Here is a 19,162-nt window from a genome sequence, read left to right as displayed (position 1 = left end):
GGTAAAACATATTGTTAAAAAAGGCTTTTGACAGAATATGCTATATATGTTAGCCTGCCTCAGTGATTTCTGTCACTTTTTATACTACATACTGTACAGTGTTGTTTAAGAAACATTAAAGGGCTAGACTTTTTGGTCATGTCTAGTCTAGAGAAAGAAAATACTGTAAATGAATAGGAAGTAATAGTAAGAGCATTGGCTACTTATCTTCAATAGTGACATAAAACAATATCTCCTCCTTGCCAAAACTTATACATAGATTTATACATTATTGGTGTAAATTGTTTCCAGAAAGCTTTTAATTGTTCTGCTGGAACAGTATTCAGTGTTTAAATGCAATAACAGTCAAGGTTATATTGCAGAGTATGCTGCAACAACAACAACTACAACTACTACTACTACTACTACTACTACTACTACTACTACTACTAATAATAATAATGATGATGATGATGATGATGATGATAATGATAATGATAATGATAGTCACCGTTCATCAAATATTGGTTGGATTCAGTTCCTTGAAAATCAGGTCATTTTGAAGGACCTGGGATATGCATAGGTTATTTCTTTAAAATATGTGCTGTTCCAGGTAAGATAGCCTTCTGAAGTTAGTCTGTGGTGAACTTATATACACCTAGACTACAAACATGGTTTCCTAGGTATTTTGGTGTTGCATATAAAGCACCACTTACAGCCAGAGTAATTTTAGTTTTTTTTGCCATTATCACTCAATCTCAATCTATAACTCTTTGTATTTGGCAGTCTTTTCACTTGATTCTAGCATCCCCAGGTATTGTCACGACTGTTATCCAAACCCACCGTCTTTTAACAATGGACAGACCAGGCATGTTGTGAGCCAGATGTTTATCAGTTTGAATCCAGATGTCCCATGATATTTCTCAATTTTCTCCATTTTCAACAACATTTTCAGGTTTTTTTTGGTCCCACCAGTTCTTCTTTGTGGATCACACAATGGTGATGGTGACAGTGATTTCAATCACTGTTTTTCTGGACTCATATTATCAATGGGGTGAGGATTGAGTGTTCGCTTAAACAAACTAATGTTCCATTGACACAGGAGCTGCTTGTAAGCTTTTTATAATCTACTCTTAAAGCCTACGTTTTGGCAGGCATAATTTGCCATGTGGGCCAGTAACACCTGGCTTCTTGTTTATTTCAGTATCATAAAGTCTTAGGCTTCATTGTTTGTATGTGAAGTTTAGGTTTGGCTATCCTTAATGATTTCATGAGACTTTGGGAGCAAAGTAATCATTAGGGTCTGAGGTCTACATCAATGTCTTGCCTTCTGAAAATACCTGGAAAATTCACAAAACAAGTAAAATAGGCTCTTATAACCCTGGCTCTGCCAAACAGGAGAGGCAAGAGTAGAGTAAGCATCAAGGTATGTGGTTTGTGTGTGTTATGTGACATCTTCAAGGACAGAAGGGAAGCTATTGGCTGCTTCAGTCATACAGATAGATTTATTCCATTTTGTCACACCCAGAGTAGGCATCCACAGTAAGCATTGCTGGCATGTGCCAGAGACTAGTGCCAGACATTTCCTTCTTTGAAAGGATCCAACAGAACACACATTATAGAGTAAGAAAAAGCAGATAGTCCCCACCTCCATCATAGCTCCTCTTTCCTTATAACTACAGACAAACAAAATAGAGGGGTGGCACCATATTTTTATCACATGAACCAGATAAATTACCTTGAAAGGTGAAATCTGGATTTTGGGAACTGAGATTTAGCTATAGTCAGAAATTTGCTAGGATCCTGAGTCGCACAATGAAAGGGCTTACCTTTAAGATTATTATGTGTCCATAGATGGAATTTTGTGTGTCCAGGCAGCAGGTCCATGTGTTGGCACTTCTACGGTTAGCAAAATTAGGAAATGAGTTGTAGCTAATCTCTGCTTTCTACATGTAAAATTGTAAAATTCTATAGAAGGACTACTATTTAAAATAATCCATTCCACTGGTGAGAGGAGAGTGCAGGAGTTGATAAAGGGAAAAATAAGAGAGTCACAGATTCACAAGTTGTCATTTATGAAACCCAGCTCAAATATGACACCAGTACAAGGCTAGATTTGAACATGAGAGACGTGTATTCCAGATTTGTTCTTGTATTCCAAATGTGTTCATGATGTTCCACACAAAATCAAAGATATGTAGCTGTCTTATATCAAGTCAAATTGTTGTTCCATTTGACTTAGAATTTTTCACACAAACAGGAAGTGGCTCTCCAAATATTAAGGACTGAGGTATTTCCCAGCCATGCTGAAGTAACAGAGATTGAAAGTGAGACTTTTTTTTTTACACAGTGCCTATGCTTTACCACCGAACTATGGCTCTTCCACATATAAAACAGGAATTTGGTGCTGTAAGCTGTCGCGAATACATTAATATGGGCTAGGTGGGCTTTTTGAAGTTGTCTTGGTTCTGATGTATGTCAGTGGTAAAGAATGGGGGAGAAATCATTCTAATTGTGAAGGTGTGCCTTTATAAAGGTTGCAGTTCTAACTAGTCAGATTAGCTGAGAGCTGGCTGAGCTGACCCTGAGCCTCTCTAAGCCTAGGGAGTTTGGAAATTCCTTAGGACTATCCTGAGCCTGGCACAGTGGGTAAGGCAGTTTGGATCTCGTGTAACAGCTCCTCCACCAGTCCTCCTCTTCTTGTTGCTCTTTTGCCAGCAAATCTCAGCCAACACAGTGGTTAGGCTGGCAGATCCAGCTGTGATGTGGCAGATCTGAGCCCAAGGAAGTTTTGCCAGCCCAAAGGGAGTTATATCAGCCCGAGAGGCTTCTGCCTATTCCAGAGTGTGGTTAGCACATCTTTGAGTTTGGATTGCACTGTAAGTGGTTAAGTCTGATCAAAGCTCTGTATCTTTAAAAGGTGTCCATATTTATTTGTTATATTAAAATACGGCCATCACCCGTTCTCAAAGAATTTATGGTTCGTGTATGTAATTTCCCATTATTTCCCATTCACCTTAATAGCAACAGAGGTACCAGGTAGGTCAAGCCTGAGATGTTGCTTGACATCTCATCAAGTTAGCTTGATGTTGTTGTTTTTTTTTTCATTTATTGATGGCTGGAAAGAAATTTGAATGAATAATTTAAAAGTAAATTGGGAACTATTCCTCCACTACTGAAACAGACTTGTTTGATATTTGGAAACTGTAGTTTTATATATATTATATCACAATGTAGCATACATGTCCACCATAATAATGGTTTTAAATATTATAATATGCTATACCATAAATGAGTTATGCATAAGTAAAGAAGATGCATTTCCCTTTTCTGTTGAAAATACATGGATACAAATAGCAGGACCTACCTAATAATTGTTAGAGGAATTATGTTACTTGGATGTTCTCTTCTGTGTTACTTTTCTGATTGTTCTCTCTCTCTCTCTCTCTCTTTCTCTGTCTCTCTCTGTTTCTTCTGCTGCTGCTGCAGGTAAAGATGAGCCTTCAAGCTATATTTGCACAACATGCAAGCACCCTTTCAATAGCGCTTGGTTCTTGCTTCAGCATGCCCAGAACACACATGGATTCCGCATCTACCTGGAAACAAGCCCTTCAAACAGTTCCCTTACTCCACGCATCACCATCCCTCCTCCTCTGGGACCTGAGACTGTTGCACAGTCCCCACTGATGAATTTCCTTGGCGACAACAACCCTTTTAGTCTCTTACGCATGACAGGTCCCATTTTGCGTGATCACCCTGGCTTTGGTGAAGGTCGACTCCCCAACACACCTCCCCTCTTCAGCCCACCACCTCGTCATCATCTGGATCCACATCGCCTTAGTGCCGAAGAAATGGGGTTAGTTGCCCAGCATCCCAGTGCCTTTGACAGAGTCATGCGTTTAAACCCCATGGCAATTGAGTCGCCAGCGATGGATTTTTCCAGAAGGCTCCGAGAGCTGGCAGGGAACAACTCCACCCCTCCACCAGTTTCTCCCAATCGCAACAACCCTATGCATCGCTTGTTGAATCCTTTCCAGCCAAGCCCTAAGTCTCCTTTTCTGAGCACTCCGCCATTGCCGCCGATGCCCCCGAGCAGCACTACACCTCCGCAGCCTCAGGCTAAAAGTAAGTCCTGTGAATTTTGTGGGAAAACTTTCAAGTTCCAGAGCAATCTTATCGTCCACCGCCGCAGCCACACAGGAGAGAAGCCCTATAAATGTCAGCTCTGTGACCACGCTTGTTCCCAAGCCAGCAAACTAAAACGCCATATGAAAACACATATGCACAAGGCTGGGTCCATGACAGGGAGGTCAGACGACGGTCTGTCTGCTACCAGCTCCCCTGAGCCTGGCACAAGTGAACTCACTGGAGAAGGACTAAAGTCTAGTGAGGCTGATTTCAGGAATGAGAGTGATCCTTCTCTAGGCCATGACAATGAAGAAGAGGAAGAAGAAGAGGAGGAGGAGGAGGAGCTGGAGAACGAGAGTAGACCCGAGTCAAGCTTTAGCATGGACTCAGAGCTAAGTCGTAATCGAGAGAATGGTTCCAAATCACTGCCAGATGAAAAATCCCTCGTACTAGGAAAAGTGATAGAGAATGTAAGCCTTGGTACTATCCAGCAATACAATGACATGCTGGCTGAGAAGCAGAAAAGGGGTGGCTTCATGAAAAGGTCTTCGGATCAGCGGGATCTCTGTCCGCGAGACCTCTGTCAAAGAGACACAGGTGATGAAGACTCCGTAGCTGGAGAACTTGACCGCACCGAGGAAGGGGCAGTCAACGGAAGAAACTTTGGTCCAGGCGAGCCCTTCCCCGGCCTGTTTCCTCGCAAGCCTACCCCCATTACGAGCCCCAGTTTAAACAACTCCTCAAAAAGAATAAAGATAGAAAAAGATTTGGACTTGCCACCAGCAACAATAATACCTTCTGAAAATGTTTACTCCCAGTGGCTGGTAGGATATGCAGCATCAAGGCACTTCATGAAGGATCCATTTCTAGGATTCACAGATTCCCGACAATCCCCGTTTGCAACATCTTCTGAGCATTCCTCAGAAAATGGAAGCCTGCGTTTCTCCACTCCACCAGGTGATATGCTGGATGGTGGTCTCTCAGGGCGCAGTGGGACGGCAAGTGGCGGCAGCACGCCCCATATCAGTGGACCTGGCCCCGGTCGACCCAGCTCAAAGGAAGGACGGCGGAGCGACACATGCGAGTATTGTGGCAAGGTCTTTAAGAACTGCAGTAACTTAACGGTGCATCGTCGGAGCCACACAGGAGAGCGGCCTTACAAATGTGAGCTCTGCAACTATGCATGTGCCCAGAGCAGTAAGCTGACACGTCATATGAAAACACATGGCCAGATAGGGAAGGAGGTCTACCGCTGCGACATTTGCCAGATGCCCTTCAGTGTTTACAGCACCCTGGAGAAACACATGAAAAAGTGGCATGGCGAACATTTGCTGACAAATGATGTCAAAATTGAGCAGGCAGAAAGAAGCTAAGGCCCCCCCCGCTGGGTTAAAATCAGGGGTCTAGGTAACATTTAAATTGTACAGTTTTAACAATTGCCAACTGAGAAAAGCTGACCTAACTTGCCTCCATAAACATAACTTAGCGTAACTATGGCAGGTGCCAAAATTTGGCACTTAAATATAACCTGTGTCTACAAAGTTCTATTAAACCTGAGGATTGGTTAAGGCAGTAAAAATTGTGAAGCCTTTTAACTGTGCAATAATTTCTGTATTTATTGGGTTGTGTTTTTTTTTTTTAATTTTTGGCATGTGCAGGTACTTTTTTTAAATACATTTTTTTCTGTTTTAGTTTTCCTTTAAAATTTTGTTGAGTATCCCATTCTCATTTTCCCCAGTAGTAACAAGAGATTATTTGCATTACAGGGGGAGATGCATATCAATTTAAATTATAATTTTAGAGGGCCGCTGCTTTGTTGAATCGTACGCTAAGCATGTGTAATTTCTTGTGAAGAAGCCAACATTTTAAGAGATAATTTTCCTATTCTCTATTTTTTGCTGTCCTTTTTTAAAAAAGGAAAAAAAAATGAAATCATTTGAAAATTAGAATATATGAAATAGAACCGCGGATAACAATCTTTTAAAAATGTAGCACTTTGTTTTTGGATTTGGATCTGATATGTAGCACTGATGATGCCACTAAAAATAGAGGCCTTTATATATATATAAAATTTTATACACTTCCGGAGGTTGACAGCTAAAACACATGGGCACAAGAGCTTTCTAAAGGCAGCTATATTAATACAAGCAATAGCAAGAATTGTGCATTATTAGTAAGGAATTGTTTTTCAGTTATTAATGGCTTAGTCTCACCTTTTTTCCACTTTCTAAAGGTTCATAAAATTAAGAGAACTTGAGAGCCCTGACGGATGCATGCTCAAATTTTAGGAAAAAAATGGTAGGAAATTCAAAGAAACAAAACAAAACAAACAAAAAGACAAAAATATTGCACCTTAAAGACTAACTATAAACAAAATGCTGTTTCCGTATGTTTGATGAAGTGGACACGTCCACAAAAACTCACATTAAAATTTAATTAAAAGGTGCCACATATTTTTGTCTTGTCTTGTTTTGTTTTGTTTCTTTGGAATTTGCCTTATATGCTTGCACAGACTGACATACCTTTCTTTTCTCATATATGTCATTTATTTTGAGGCTTTGTTCACATTAAACTTTAGGCACGTAATTCGAATTATCATCCAATAGCCTCATAACAGGATTATTGATGTGGCTAGCTCTTCCACAGGAAATTCAGCAGTGAGCTCTCAGTTTTATCCCAACTAGCCAAGATTGCTGAAAGCCACCTGAGCTGACATGAGACCAGCTGAAGCTGTATTGAATCCATACTTATCCCAGCAGCCAAAGGATGCTGGAAATTACTGACAACAACCCTGAATTTTGCCCAGCTTTGTGCTGTCATAGTGATTGCACTGCTTGTTCTTGAGGAGGTTTTCACTTGCCATAATTCAACTCATCCCTTGTTAATGCTCCTTTTGTACCCCCCCACCCGTCCTTCTGATGGTAGATCCTGACCAGTTCTGCTGGTAGACCCCTATTCTGGCAGAATTTAGAGAACAGCCAGCAGAAAAGGGTTCTGCCAGCATAGGGGCATATCTGCCAATACAAGGGCACATCTATCAGCGTAAAGAGACTTTTGCCAAGAGAAGCTTTGGCTATTTTTCTAATCCCCTACCGTTGATGCACCTATCAATTAGGATTGCAGGGTCAGTTATGTTTTATCACTAAAAACCCATTTGTGTATCAAGTGCACAAAATGCAGGGTCATCCACCCTCTATCTATAGTTAAAGGATTATTCTTTTTTAGGACTATCAATCAATTTTTAAAAATCTTAGTTAACAAGTCAGATTAAATTTATATAAATGAGCATAGGTTCGAAAAAAATATTTTTCAGGAAAAAAGGCATGTTTTCTTTGTTTTCCGTTGGCACATATTTAGATGATATGTGTCTTTTAGATAGAGGATGCTAAAGGCATTCTGCCCCCTCCTTCACTGTCTTGTTCCTTGCACTCATCATTTACATGCAAAAATAACCCTGGGAAACACTGAAATTCTGGAAAGCCACTGTCAGTCAGGGTATATAATGTAGATCTGAACTAAACTGACCATTTTGGAAGAGCCAGCTTAAGTTTTTTTGAGAAAAATGCTTCTTCCTAATACAACGCCTACTGTCTGTGGCTTTCAACTACACTATGTTAAAACAATCATCGTTTTTAAAAAGAAATTTGCTGCAATTTGATGAGCATTTGCCTTTTGGTAAGTCCCATTGGGGAATCCAATACGAATCCAAGGCAGACCTTTCAACATCACAGTAATCCAAGTTTATGCACCAACCACCAATGCTGAAGAGGCTGAAATTGACCAATTCTATGAAGACTTACACACCTTCTAGAACTGACACCAAAGAAAGATGTTTTTCTCATTATAGGGAACTGGAATGCTAAAGTAGGGAGTCAAGAGATCAAAGACACAACAGGTAAGTTTGGCCTTGGAGTTCAAAATGAAGCAGGGCAAAGGCTAGTAGAGGTTTTTCAAGAGAACAAGCTGGTCATCACAAACACTCTTTTCCAACAACACAAGAGGCAACTCTACACATGGACATCACCAGATGGGCAATATCAAAATCAGATTGATTATATTCTCTGCAGCCTATGCATATAGCAAAAACAAGACCTAGAGCTGATTGTGGCTCTGATCATCAGCTTCATATAGCAAAATTCAAGCTTAAACTGAAGAAAATCGGAAGAACCACAGGACTAGTCAGGTATAATCTAAACCAAATCCCTTATGCATACACAGTGGAAGTGAAGAACAGATTTAAGGAACTAGATTTGGTGGACAGAGTGCCTGGAGAACTATGGATGGAGGCTTGTAACATGTACAGGAGGCAGCAACAAAAACCATCCCAAAGAAAAGGAAATGCAAGAAAGCAAAGTGGCTATCCAATGAGGCCTTAGAAATAGAGAAGGGAAACAAAATGCTAGGGAGATCAGGAAAGTTACAGAAAAATGAATGCAGACTTCCAAAGAATAGCAAGGAGGGACAAGAGGACTTTCTTAAACGAACAGTGCAAAGAAATAGAGGAAAATAACAGGAAGGGAAAAAACAGAGCTGTTTAAAAAATTGAAATATTAAAGGAACATTTTGTGCAAAGATGCACATGATAAAGGACAAAAATGGTAGGAACCTCACAGAAGTAGAAGACATCAAGAAGAGATGGCAAGAATACACAGAGGAATTATACCAGAAAGACCTGGATGTCCCGGACAACCCAGATAGTGTGGTTGCTGACCTTGAGTTGGCCATCCTGGAGAGTGACGTTTACTGGGCCTTAGAAAGCATGACTAACAGTGGAGTGATGGCATTCCAGTTGAACTATTTAAAATCTTAAAAGATGACGCTGTTAAGGTGCTACACTTAATATGCCAGCAAGTTTGAAAGACTCAGCAGTGGCCAGAGGATTGGAAAGGATCAGTCTACATCCCAATCCCAAAGAAGGGCAATGCCAAAGAATGCTCCAGCTACCGTACAATTGCACTCATTTCACACGCTAGCAAGGTTATGCTCAAAATCCTCCAAGGTAGGCTTCAGCAGTAGGTGGACTGAGAACTCCCAGAAGTACAAGCTGGATTTCGAAGGGGTAGAGGAACTACAGACCAAATTGCTAACATGCGCTGGATCATGAAGACAGCCAAAGAGTTCCAGAAAAACATCTACTTCTGCTTCATTGACTTCGTAAAAGCCTTTGACTGTGTGGATCACAGCAAACTAGGGCAAGTCCTTAAAGAAATGGGAGTGCCTGATCACCTTATTTGTCTCCTGAGAAATCTTTATGTGGGACAGGAAGCAACAGTTAGAACTGGATATGGAACAACTGATTGGTTCAAAATTGGGAAAGGAGTATGACAAGGCTGTATATTGTCCCCCTGCTTATTTAACTTATATGCAGAAGAGTTGTGAAAGGCAGGACTGGATGAATCCCAAGCCGGAATTAATATTGCCGGAAGAAATATCAACAACCTCCGATATGCAGATGATACCACTCTGATGGCAGAAAGTGAGGAGGAATTAAAGAACCTCTTAATGAGGTTGAAAGAGGAGAGTGCAGAAAACGGTCTGAAACTCAACATCAAAAAAACTAAGATCATGGCCACTGTTCCCATTACCTCATGGGAAATATAAGGGGAAGATATGGAGGCAGTGACAGATTTTACTTTCTTGGTCTCCATTATCACTGCAGATAGTGACAGCAGCCCTGAAATTAAGACACCTGCTTCTTGGGAGGAAAGCGATGACAAACCTAGACAGCATCTGAAAAAGCAGAGACATCACCTTGCCGACAAAGGTCCACATAGTCAAAGCTATGGTTTTTCCAGTAGCGATGTATGGAAGTGAGAGCTGGACCAAAAAGAAGGCTGGCCGCCAAAGAATAGATGCTTTTGAATTGTGGTAGTGGAGGAGACTCTTGAGAGTTCCCTGGACTGCAAGGAGAACAAACCTATCCATTCTAAAGGAAATCAACTCGAGTGCTCACTGGAAGGACAGATCCTGAAGCTGAGGCTCCAATACTTTGGCCATCTCATGAGAAGACTCCTTGGAAAAGACCTTGATGTTAGGAAAGTGTGAAGGCAAGAGGAGAATTAGACGACAGAAGACGAGATAGTTGGACTGTGTCATCGAAGCTACCAACATGAATTTGACTAAATCCCAGGGAGCAGTGGAAGACAGGAGGGCCTGTCGTGTTCTGGTCCATGGGGGTCACAAAGAGTCGGACACGACTTAACGACTAAACAACCGCAACAAAGTCCCATTGGAAGTATTCTGCTTTATGCATGAATTAATATAAAAATTAAAATTGTAGCTATAATTTCGACACATTGGGTAATATCCTATTGTGGAGCAAAATAGTAATCAGGTATGTGTTCTTCCCTGCGCTCCCCATTGAGTGACCAGTTGTATGACTAATTTTACAATGGGTGCAGAAACAGACGTGCAGTAGGGCAGTCTGCCAGAATGAGTAGATGCTTATGTGATTACCCTTCCACTTAGTGTTTCTGGAACAGCATACAGGCTATTATTGTTGACCCATTTCCTTAAATTCTTGCCACTTTTATTACAGTCATACTGCCAGAGGAGATGTTACTTGTTCATGCTCTGGTCAAATTAGCTTACAAATAAATATTCTTCACCAGATTTTTGAAATGACCTAAAGAGATCCATTTACTCACATATTCTTTTGAAAGGAAGAATGGCAACATTTTCTCCCCTTGAATTCTTTCATGTGTCACTCTTGAATGTCAGTTGTTTTTAGCTTTTATGTAATAATTGATACACTTTTATCAAGTTAGCCCACAAATGGAGTTCCAAAAGGGGAGTGATGTCAGAATCAAAGTAGATGGTCTTTTGATGCATGGCACACAGAGGAGGAAACCTCTTAGGATTGGTAAATGTTAGTTAAAGAAGATAAAGCAGAGAATAGAAATAAAAAGTTCTCACAATGGAGGAATACAGTATAAGAAATATGCTTAAATACTTTTAAACTTGTTTAGAAATGATCTGGAGTTGGGAGTGGACAACGAGGTGACCAACTTTGCAGAGAACACTAAATTATTTAGGCTTTTTGAGACTATCAGTAGCTTCAAAAAGCTCTCTCTAAAGTGAGAGGAATGCAGTTTATTCTAGGCTAGCATCAAGTGATGTAATTTGCAGCAGAAAAACCCAAATAAATGTAGGTTGCAACATATGGGGCATCTTAATGCAGTAAAGAAAGGTGAATAAGGGAAAAACATGACGGAGGTGTGTATCGTGTGAACAAAGTGAATAGGAAGAACTTTTTATCTCACCCATAACATTAGTAGCAGGAATCTCTGGGTGAAGTTTAATAGCAGGAGATTCTGGAGACGATCACACAATCCATAGTTAAACTTTTACAAGATCCGGTGATGGAAGGCTGCCATCTTGGATATCTTTGAAAAGGGATGAGACAACTATATAGGGAATGTGCCTATCAAGGGTTGATAGTCATGATGACCCCATGTTTACTACTAATGTAATTGCTGGGGAGTATATTAGGAAAGGAGCTGTTGCACTCATGTCCAGACTAGGAGTTTCTCATAAGAATGTAGCAACCACTGTGCATGCTGCATGTTGCACTGGATAGGCCTTTGGTATAATCTGGTGCAGCTCTTCTTATGTTCCATAGTATCACATTTTCCCATATTTATGTGGGGATGGTAGGCACAAAGCTTACTTAGAATGCAGCATGTTGTGTTGAGAGGTGATGCTTATCTTTTCCCACTTTGATCAGAGCAACTCTGCCCTTGCATGCAGGTGAGACACTTAGATAAAAAAACAGAGTCTTTACTGGTGCCAGTTGGGACTTTTAAAATCTAAACGTTCTAGCTGTTTGAGGCGGGTGATTTGCTCTAATCATACTGAGGAGGAAAAGATATAAGCCTTCTTGCAGTCTGTGGTTTTGAAACGCACACAAACACATAGCAGGATGCCATGTATCAAATGAACGTCTAGTTTGGCCCTAAGTCTTCTGCAGCGAAAATAAGAGACAGTTTTGTGCCACTATAAAAAAATAAAACAAATCATGTTGAGTAAATTGCAGCACTGCTTGCAAAGCAGATGGCACTGAAGCCATTGAGCCAAATAAAATCCTTCTACAGGCTCACTGGCTGTTCTCTGGAAGGAGATTTTTTTCCCCCCTACTCCAAATAAAGTACAGCAGTCATATGTGATGGTTCTGAATGCAAACACAGGAGCAAAAGTGATTTTGCCCCTGAGGCTTCCTTGCCCTGGACATGAACTGTCAGCAGCACCATGACAACATACGCCCGATACTTTTGTGAGCCATTTACCTCGTCTTTGAGAATCACTTTATCCTTTAGTCAAACATCACATAATCATGATTATGGGAGGGTGGTCTCCCTCAGGGGTCTCTACTGTTGAATTTCTAGCTGGCTCTACTTTCCATTGTCCATGAGTTGGCAGATCTCAAGAAGAAAGGGAGTCTGTTCTCTGAGTATAGGATACATCTGTGGTGCAGAATCCTGATCGTTCAGAGTTCTAAATCACACTGTATTCCAGTTATGTAGAGCAGGCCTCCCTCTATAATTGCATTCCCAAATTGTTTATGATAGGGAGCCCTTTCCCTGCAGATGCAATTGTTTTCAAAATGGCTGCTCCTTAAGATCAGTTAAATTGCCAATAATAGCTAAATTTGCGTACACTGCAGTCAAGAGATAACCAACTGGCATAGCATCCTCATGGTTGTCCTATGGAAGAGAGGCCACATGCAGCCTTCACATACATTGGTTGACCAAACCTTCCTGTTCTGGTAGCTAATTACCTGAAATGTAGAAACAGACATTCTCAAGTCTCTGGCAGGCCACAATATGTGAGTGGTGGATTGTGGATGGTTTGATGCATCAACAAGTTGTGTAGATGTTTATCTAATAGCATACAGAAACTAACACATCATCATGACCTTGAGCATTAATGGCATCTTTGTCAGGAATATAAGCTCTCAATACAGCATTTGCAATAGAATTAAAAAACATATTCTGTATAGTGGCATGCTATATGACACTAGTTTGTGCAGGCAAGTGTAGTTTGCTACTTCACAGTTACGAACTTGGCCTTAATCCAAAGACTTCATCTACACAGTCAGTCTAAATTGTGGACTAGGTAAATTATTAGTGATAAGTGGAGGTATGATACAAGGATGAACATTTTTCCAGGCCAATAAAAATTATCTCATATAATGCACAATTGTGTTATTGTAAAGAAAAGAGGCCAAAACTTGCAGACCACTCCCTTTTTAAATCAGTGCCATTTTATGATCCGTAAATATTGAAAGCCTGTTTAGCTAGAAAGGTTTTAAGGACCACATTATTTTAAAAAGTAGTAAAATGAAAAGGTCCACAAATCCAATAACCACCCTGCATTTGAATCTGCAGAATTTGAGTCTGATAAAGTAAAATTTTAGGTGGAAAATTCCCAATTTTATTTCAAAACATAATGAACTTTGACATTCTTAATAGGGCAGGGATTTTTTTTTTGTAAATACAGCATTATTTACACTTATATTTGTAAATTAATTTCCCCACATTTATCTCCACACTGCTTCAGCTTGTCATATTTTATATATCGCTTAGGGTACTGGATACCCTTTGTTTATACTACATTTCATAATCCAGTACCTTGTATTATCATAGAGCATCATCAGGCTCCTTCGCTGGGAGTGGTATAATGCCCTTTGAAATATATGGAAGACATGACAACACTTCGGTGTTATTTCTGTTTGAAACTGGTTTTTGCTAGCCTCTTTCATTCTGAACTTTCTAATGGCTAATGGTTGGATTAATTCCGTAGATAATGAAGTTGGTGTAAAGACTCCCGTTGATTTAACATATAGCATATATTTGGAGGAGTGGTGCCATAATAGGTATAATGTGATATCTTACATTAGTAAACATGCTAGTGGCTGCTCCTTAAGAGTCTCTGGCTCTCCATGTGTGGTGTGGCTTTCTTCGGAGAAACATGAACAGCTACTAGGGGAGGAGTTACAGCCTCTTTTCTGAACCTTTCTTCCCAGTCAGCTTGTGTATGTTGACTGGGGTAGCAAAGTCAGTGCTGTCTGTTTCTCTACTTTGTGTTGTTTTGATTGACAGGACACTGAAGAATAAGATGTCTTCTTGCCATGAGCTTTTTTGGCCTCCGCACGTGAGCATACTGTGGGTCCAATATGGCTCGATCCAGAGTTGTGGATTCTTTATGCCTCCAGATATTTTGGATTTTATTTCCCGGAATCTAAAACCAACATGGCCAATGGTAAAGGATTATAGGAATTGTAATCTGAGAGATTTGGAGGTAAAAATGTTCCCCAACTCTGTTACATTCCTTCTTTTAAAAAAAAAACTTTTCTAGATCAGAATAAATTTGCTCATCTTAATGTCCTGCCTTTCTTTCCCATCTTCATTTTGTCTGGACCAATACGTTCCATTTTGTTACCTGGGGAGATTTTCTAGGCATGTAATTTGATTTATAAGACAATGGGCGAGTTTATAAAAGTTACACATTTTGGTTCTGTTGACCCGCACTTTAAAACTTTTTTTTCCCCATTAAAGACCAGCGGCTTCTGAACAAGAAATTACAGCATTTTTTTCTTTGCTTGGCCCAGAGGTGGGTGAAACTGTTAAAGGGGGGACATCTGAGATTAAGTGTCAGTGTTGCTAAGCGTGGCATTCACAATACTGGCACTATAAAGAAAAAATAATTTATTGGACAGTTTTTCTACTGCCATTCAATTTGATGTGAGTGCCTTGAAAACTGATCTTCCTATTTGAGTCTCTTGAGACAAATGCAAACATTTTTGTGAAATGAAAAGACTTTTTAAAAAAAGGTAGAACAAGAAAAGTACGTTCTTTAGGGTGTAAAAAAAAAACCAAGAGCCACATTTACTTTAAAAAAACCTGGTTGAAGATAGTGGACATGAAAATGCCATAAGACCCAATCAAATGAAGATGTATATCCAGCACAACTTCGGACGTCCATTTGCTGAATTGTTCTCAGCCTCTTTCTTTTTTTTCAGGACAACGCTGCTTAGGAAATGGAATGGAAATGATTTACTGCTGAATTAAAACTCAAATGACACAAATTGCAAGTTGTTATCATTGAATGAAAAAAATTCAGGAACAACGGCTAATTTTTTTAAAAGTTAAATTTTGTGCACTCTGTCTTAAAATACGTTTACAGTATTGAATACATACAAGGGTAAAAAAAATTGTGTGTATGTGTGTTTGAGCAATCTCTCTCTCTCTCTCTTTCTCTCTCTCTTTTTTTTTCAAAGTTTGCTTAATAGGTTATTAAAATGCCACAATGGCCATGTGTATATTGTTTTCTTTTGGTGACGGGGTTTTAGTATATATTATATATATTAAAATTTCTTGATTACTGTAAAAGTGGACCAGTATTTGTAATAATGGAGAATGCCTGGGCATTTTACAAAACCAGAAAGAAAAAAAAAACTTTTCTCTTTTTTCCTTGGAAATGTTGCAGTAAAATTTAAATGGTGGGTCTATAAATTTGTTCTTGTCACTGTAACTGTAAAGTCTGAGTTTTAGTAAATTTTTTTCTGCCTTGGGTGTTGAATTTTTATTTCAAGAAAAATGTATAGAAACTTGTATTTGGGGATTAAAAGGTGACTGCTACACCATGTAGAAAAAGTATGTAGAAAAAATGCTTAATATTGTTATTGCTTTGCAGATTAAAAAAAAATCACATTTCTGACCTGTACTTATTTTTATCTCCTCCCCCCACCCCCCTCTTCTGGAATGGATATTGATATTGGTTGATTCATATAATGTAGGCACTTGCTGTATTTTTACTGGAACTTGTAATTTTTTAACTGTACGCTTGTCCTTTTAAAGGGATTTAATGTACCTTTTTGTTAGTGAATTTGGAAATAAAAACAAAAACAAACAAACAGGCTGCCATAATATATTTTCTTTTAATTTGGCAGGATAAAATAGTGCAAAAAATTAATTTGTATGTCAAGACCTTATTGTATAGAACAAGGAAAAATAAAAGGGTTGTTTGACGACCTGTGGGTAAAAGAATCAAAACAATTATTATTTTTAATTATTATTTGGAGGGGCGCTGGGTGGGTGTCAGCTTTTGTTTTGTTTTCTGTTAACATTTTTGGTTGTGTGTATGTATATAAATACAGATATTAATTTCTTTTCTGTCAGAAATGGCCTACAAAAAAGTGCTGTTCCTACAGGGCAGTAATAACTTTGAAACTGCCTGGACCCCTTGTATCAAGGCCTTCCCAGGTATAGTTGAACGATAATGGATGGATGTTGCCCGTTGTTGTTAAAAGAAATTCAATTTTTGTGAAGATGTTTGACGTAACATTCCGCAGATCACCCTCTCCCCCTTTTAAACAGAGGTGGCTTTTCCTGGAAAAATATAAGTGCCCTCCCCAGTCCATAAGAAAACTGCAAATTTGTGCTTTAGATACTAAGTAATCCTGGCTTAGACAGCACTGACTCCTACTGTGGGGTGACAAGGCCTGTCTACCCCCTTACACCATCATTGGCACTGTTGATTGTCACTGTGTCAACCATTTGTTAGATCTGGACCTCAGCCAATCTGATCCTACAAGGTTTTCTGCTCCATATAGCACCCCTTTGCTTGAGTGCCGCCTGATCCAGAGCCCATACTGCATCAGTGCACCTCTCCATTGTTTTTCCATTTTCTTCTCAGCTTTCAGATAAAGCTGATGGAAAAGGGGAAAGACAAGAAAGAGTGATGTTCTATCGTTACAACTGTGAATTGGATAGGAGTAAAGAATTGATCCAGGCACATCCACATTTTCCCCCTTCTCCCTATCAGAAAGGGACCATGTACAGGTTTTGCCAGTCTGTGTTCTTTTGTCTGCTTTGCTGCTGTTGACTCTTAAATGTACATTCCATAAATTTCTGAACTATTTGAAGGACTGGGATGAAATTCTGTGCCTTTTTATGTTAACTAAACCCCACCCAACTGTTCCGTTTCATTTTTGGGTGGGGCAAGGCAGGGAAAAATTACTGAAGCCATGCTGAAATGCTAGTACTAATTATAAAGAAGGGGCTTGAAGCATTGTGAGGACTTATTAACAATGTGTGAAGAAATGACTGTGAAAACCAGGAGTGGGCTAGGTCTAGAATGGGTCATCTCTGGGTAGAAGAGCTCTTTCTGTGCATCGCTGGCTTCTCATCCAGTAGAAGAATCCCACTGGTAAAAAAGGGGGTGGATCTTGGTTGATCCTATCTTTTCATGTGTTACCCTATGCCCCTAACATTGCCTTCTCAATAAGAACAATAATCTTATAACTGCAGAGCTGGAAGGGACCCTACGGATATGGATAGAATAGAACAGCAGGAGAGGTTATATTGAGGGGGTGGAATTGATGCCTCTCTTCCTTTCTAGCAACTGGCATGTTCTGAGTGGGATTCTACTTGGAAAATGCACTTGTCAAAAAGGGAATTGGATCCAGCCCATTCTGTCAAGTTATGCAGCCATCACAATGTCAGGGCTATATTTCATGCGTTAGAATAGTCATTACTCATTCCACATCTTGAAAACTAAGGGTAAGGATATGTTTTTTAAAAAATACCACTGTGGAACAGTCCACCAGGATATGATTCTCTTGAACTCTAGAAATGGGCTTCTAGAAGGCATATTCGATGTGTTCTGCAAACTCTTCTTTCCATACATACGATGAAGAAAATCTAGGGAATTAAATGGATATTTATTTAAAAAAATGAGCATAGTATTTAAATCTCTAGATATCAGCTTTACCCCGGTTCCACAATGAAGTGAATTCATTGTCACTGTGAACATCACACAGTCCTTTTCATTCTGGATGAACTAGGATCAGAACCACCACCAGCTGTCTTACCGTGTGACTTGAATTGTGGAGAGCCCAAGTCACTTTAAAGCACAAACACTGTGTTCAGTGAAACCACAATGACCTTGCTCCTTCCTTCCTATTTTTAGGAATTCTGCTTTAAAAAGCCATAAGCACAACATGGCAGACATATCATAATTATCTCTGCTGTCATAGGATGGGTACACTGCTGATATCAGCAAAATTAACTGTGTTAAATTAAAATTATTCAATATGACATAGTCCTGCTTCCAGTTAAAATGGATGCATGGAGCATTTCTGGTGAGATAGTATGATTTTTAATTTGTGGTAGGACGTGATATTAAAAACATAGTTGTGCACTTCCAGTATAGTTCAGCATTTCATCCTAGTCCTGATCAAGATTTTGTTTTTCATGGGCAAACTCATTTTATGGTGCTCTTTGTATTTTAGAACTGCAAAGCAAAGTAACTTTGATTTCCGTTGTTTGCATTTGTACCAGCAAGGCAAACTATTTTTATTACCTTTTTCTATTATTGTATGAGCCTTGGTTGTTTACTTGGAGGTTTTGTCTTTTACAACAAGTTTTGAACTATTTATTATTGCTTGGTATTTCTGCTCCATTTTAAAAAAATGGAAGCACTTTTTTTTATTATTATGGATAAAAATATTGAGATGGCGGGAAGTCATTTCAGTATCACTTAGTGAAATATTTATTGTTCCTTTTATTCTCTGTACAAGAATTTTGGCCTCTTCTCCCCTGACTGTCACATTGTTGAGTTCAGCATGTGTCTACCATTTCATTTGTACGCTCGTTCAAAACAACGTTTGTTCCAGTTTCAAGTTATTAAAAAAATAAATTGGACATTTGACTTGATCTCCAAATATTGTCTTTACTACTTATTCAGAATTGGTAAAGGTACAAAATAACATGGTTTGTGAGACTGACATTTGCAGTATCACGGGAAGCCTTGGGTATTTTGGGGCGGTGGGAGTCAGGGAGGGGATCTGGCTCAGCTTACCTGAGACACAGTATTTTAGCGGCACTGACTGAAGGGGGAAAATAGATATTAAAATGTGCAGCACTAGAGCATGGCTGACTGAAAGTATTATTTAAACTCAGTAGCACAGTTTCATGTCCATTTATCAGAATCTCCCTTCCTGTGCTCTCCCTTTGCAAGGGAAGATTATCCCCCTTCCCAATTCTACAGGTAA

General features: G+C 39.5%; 1 protein-coding gene across 9 annotated transcripts in view; it reads left to right on the top strand.

Annotated features, from left to right (window-relative positions):
- The window catches only part of BCL11B (BCL11 transcription factor B), a 191,708-nt gene extending 172,876 nt beyond the window's left edge, over positions 1 to 18,832 (top strand). For 7 of the 9 annotated variants that reach the window (XM_078383763.1, XM_078383766.1, XM_078383768.1 and 4 more), the window contains one exon: positions 3,469 to 6,985. In XM_078383763.1, the coding sequence (XP_078239889.1) occupies positions 3,469 to 5,480 (2,012 nt within the window). In that variant the 3' untranslated portion in view covers positions 5,481 to 6,985. Of the gene's footprint in view, positions 1 to 3,468; positions 6,986 to 15,127 lie in introns of those variants that run through there. The other 2 variants (XM_072986637.2, XM_072986640.2) reach the window with 2 other exon arrangements.
- Positions 18,833 to 19,162: the final 330 nt, after the last annotated feature.

Source organism: Pogona vitticeps, chromosome 1 (assembly GCF_051106095.1).
Source record: "Pogona vitticeps strain Pit_001003342236 chromosome 1, PviZW2.1, whole genome shotgun sequence".
Lineage (NCBI taxonomy): Eukaryota > Metazoa > Chordata > Lepidosauria > Squamata > Agamidae > Pogona > Pogona vitticeps.
Note: the sequence above shows the minus strand (reverse complement) of the source record. Positions and strands in the feature narration are given on the sequence as shown.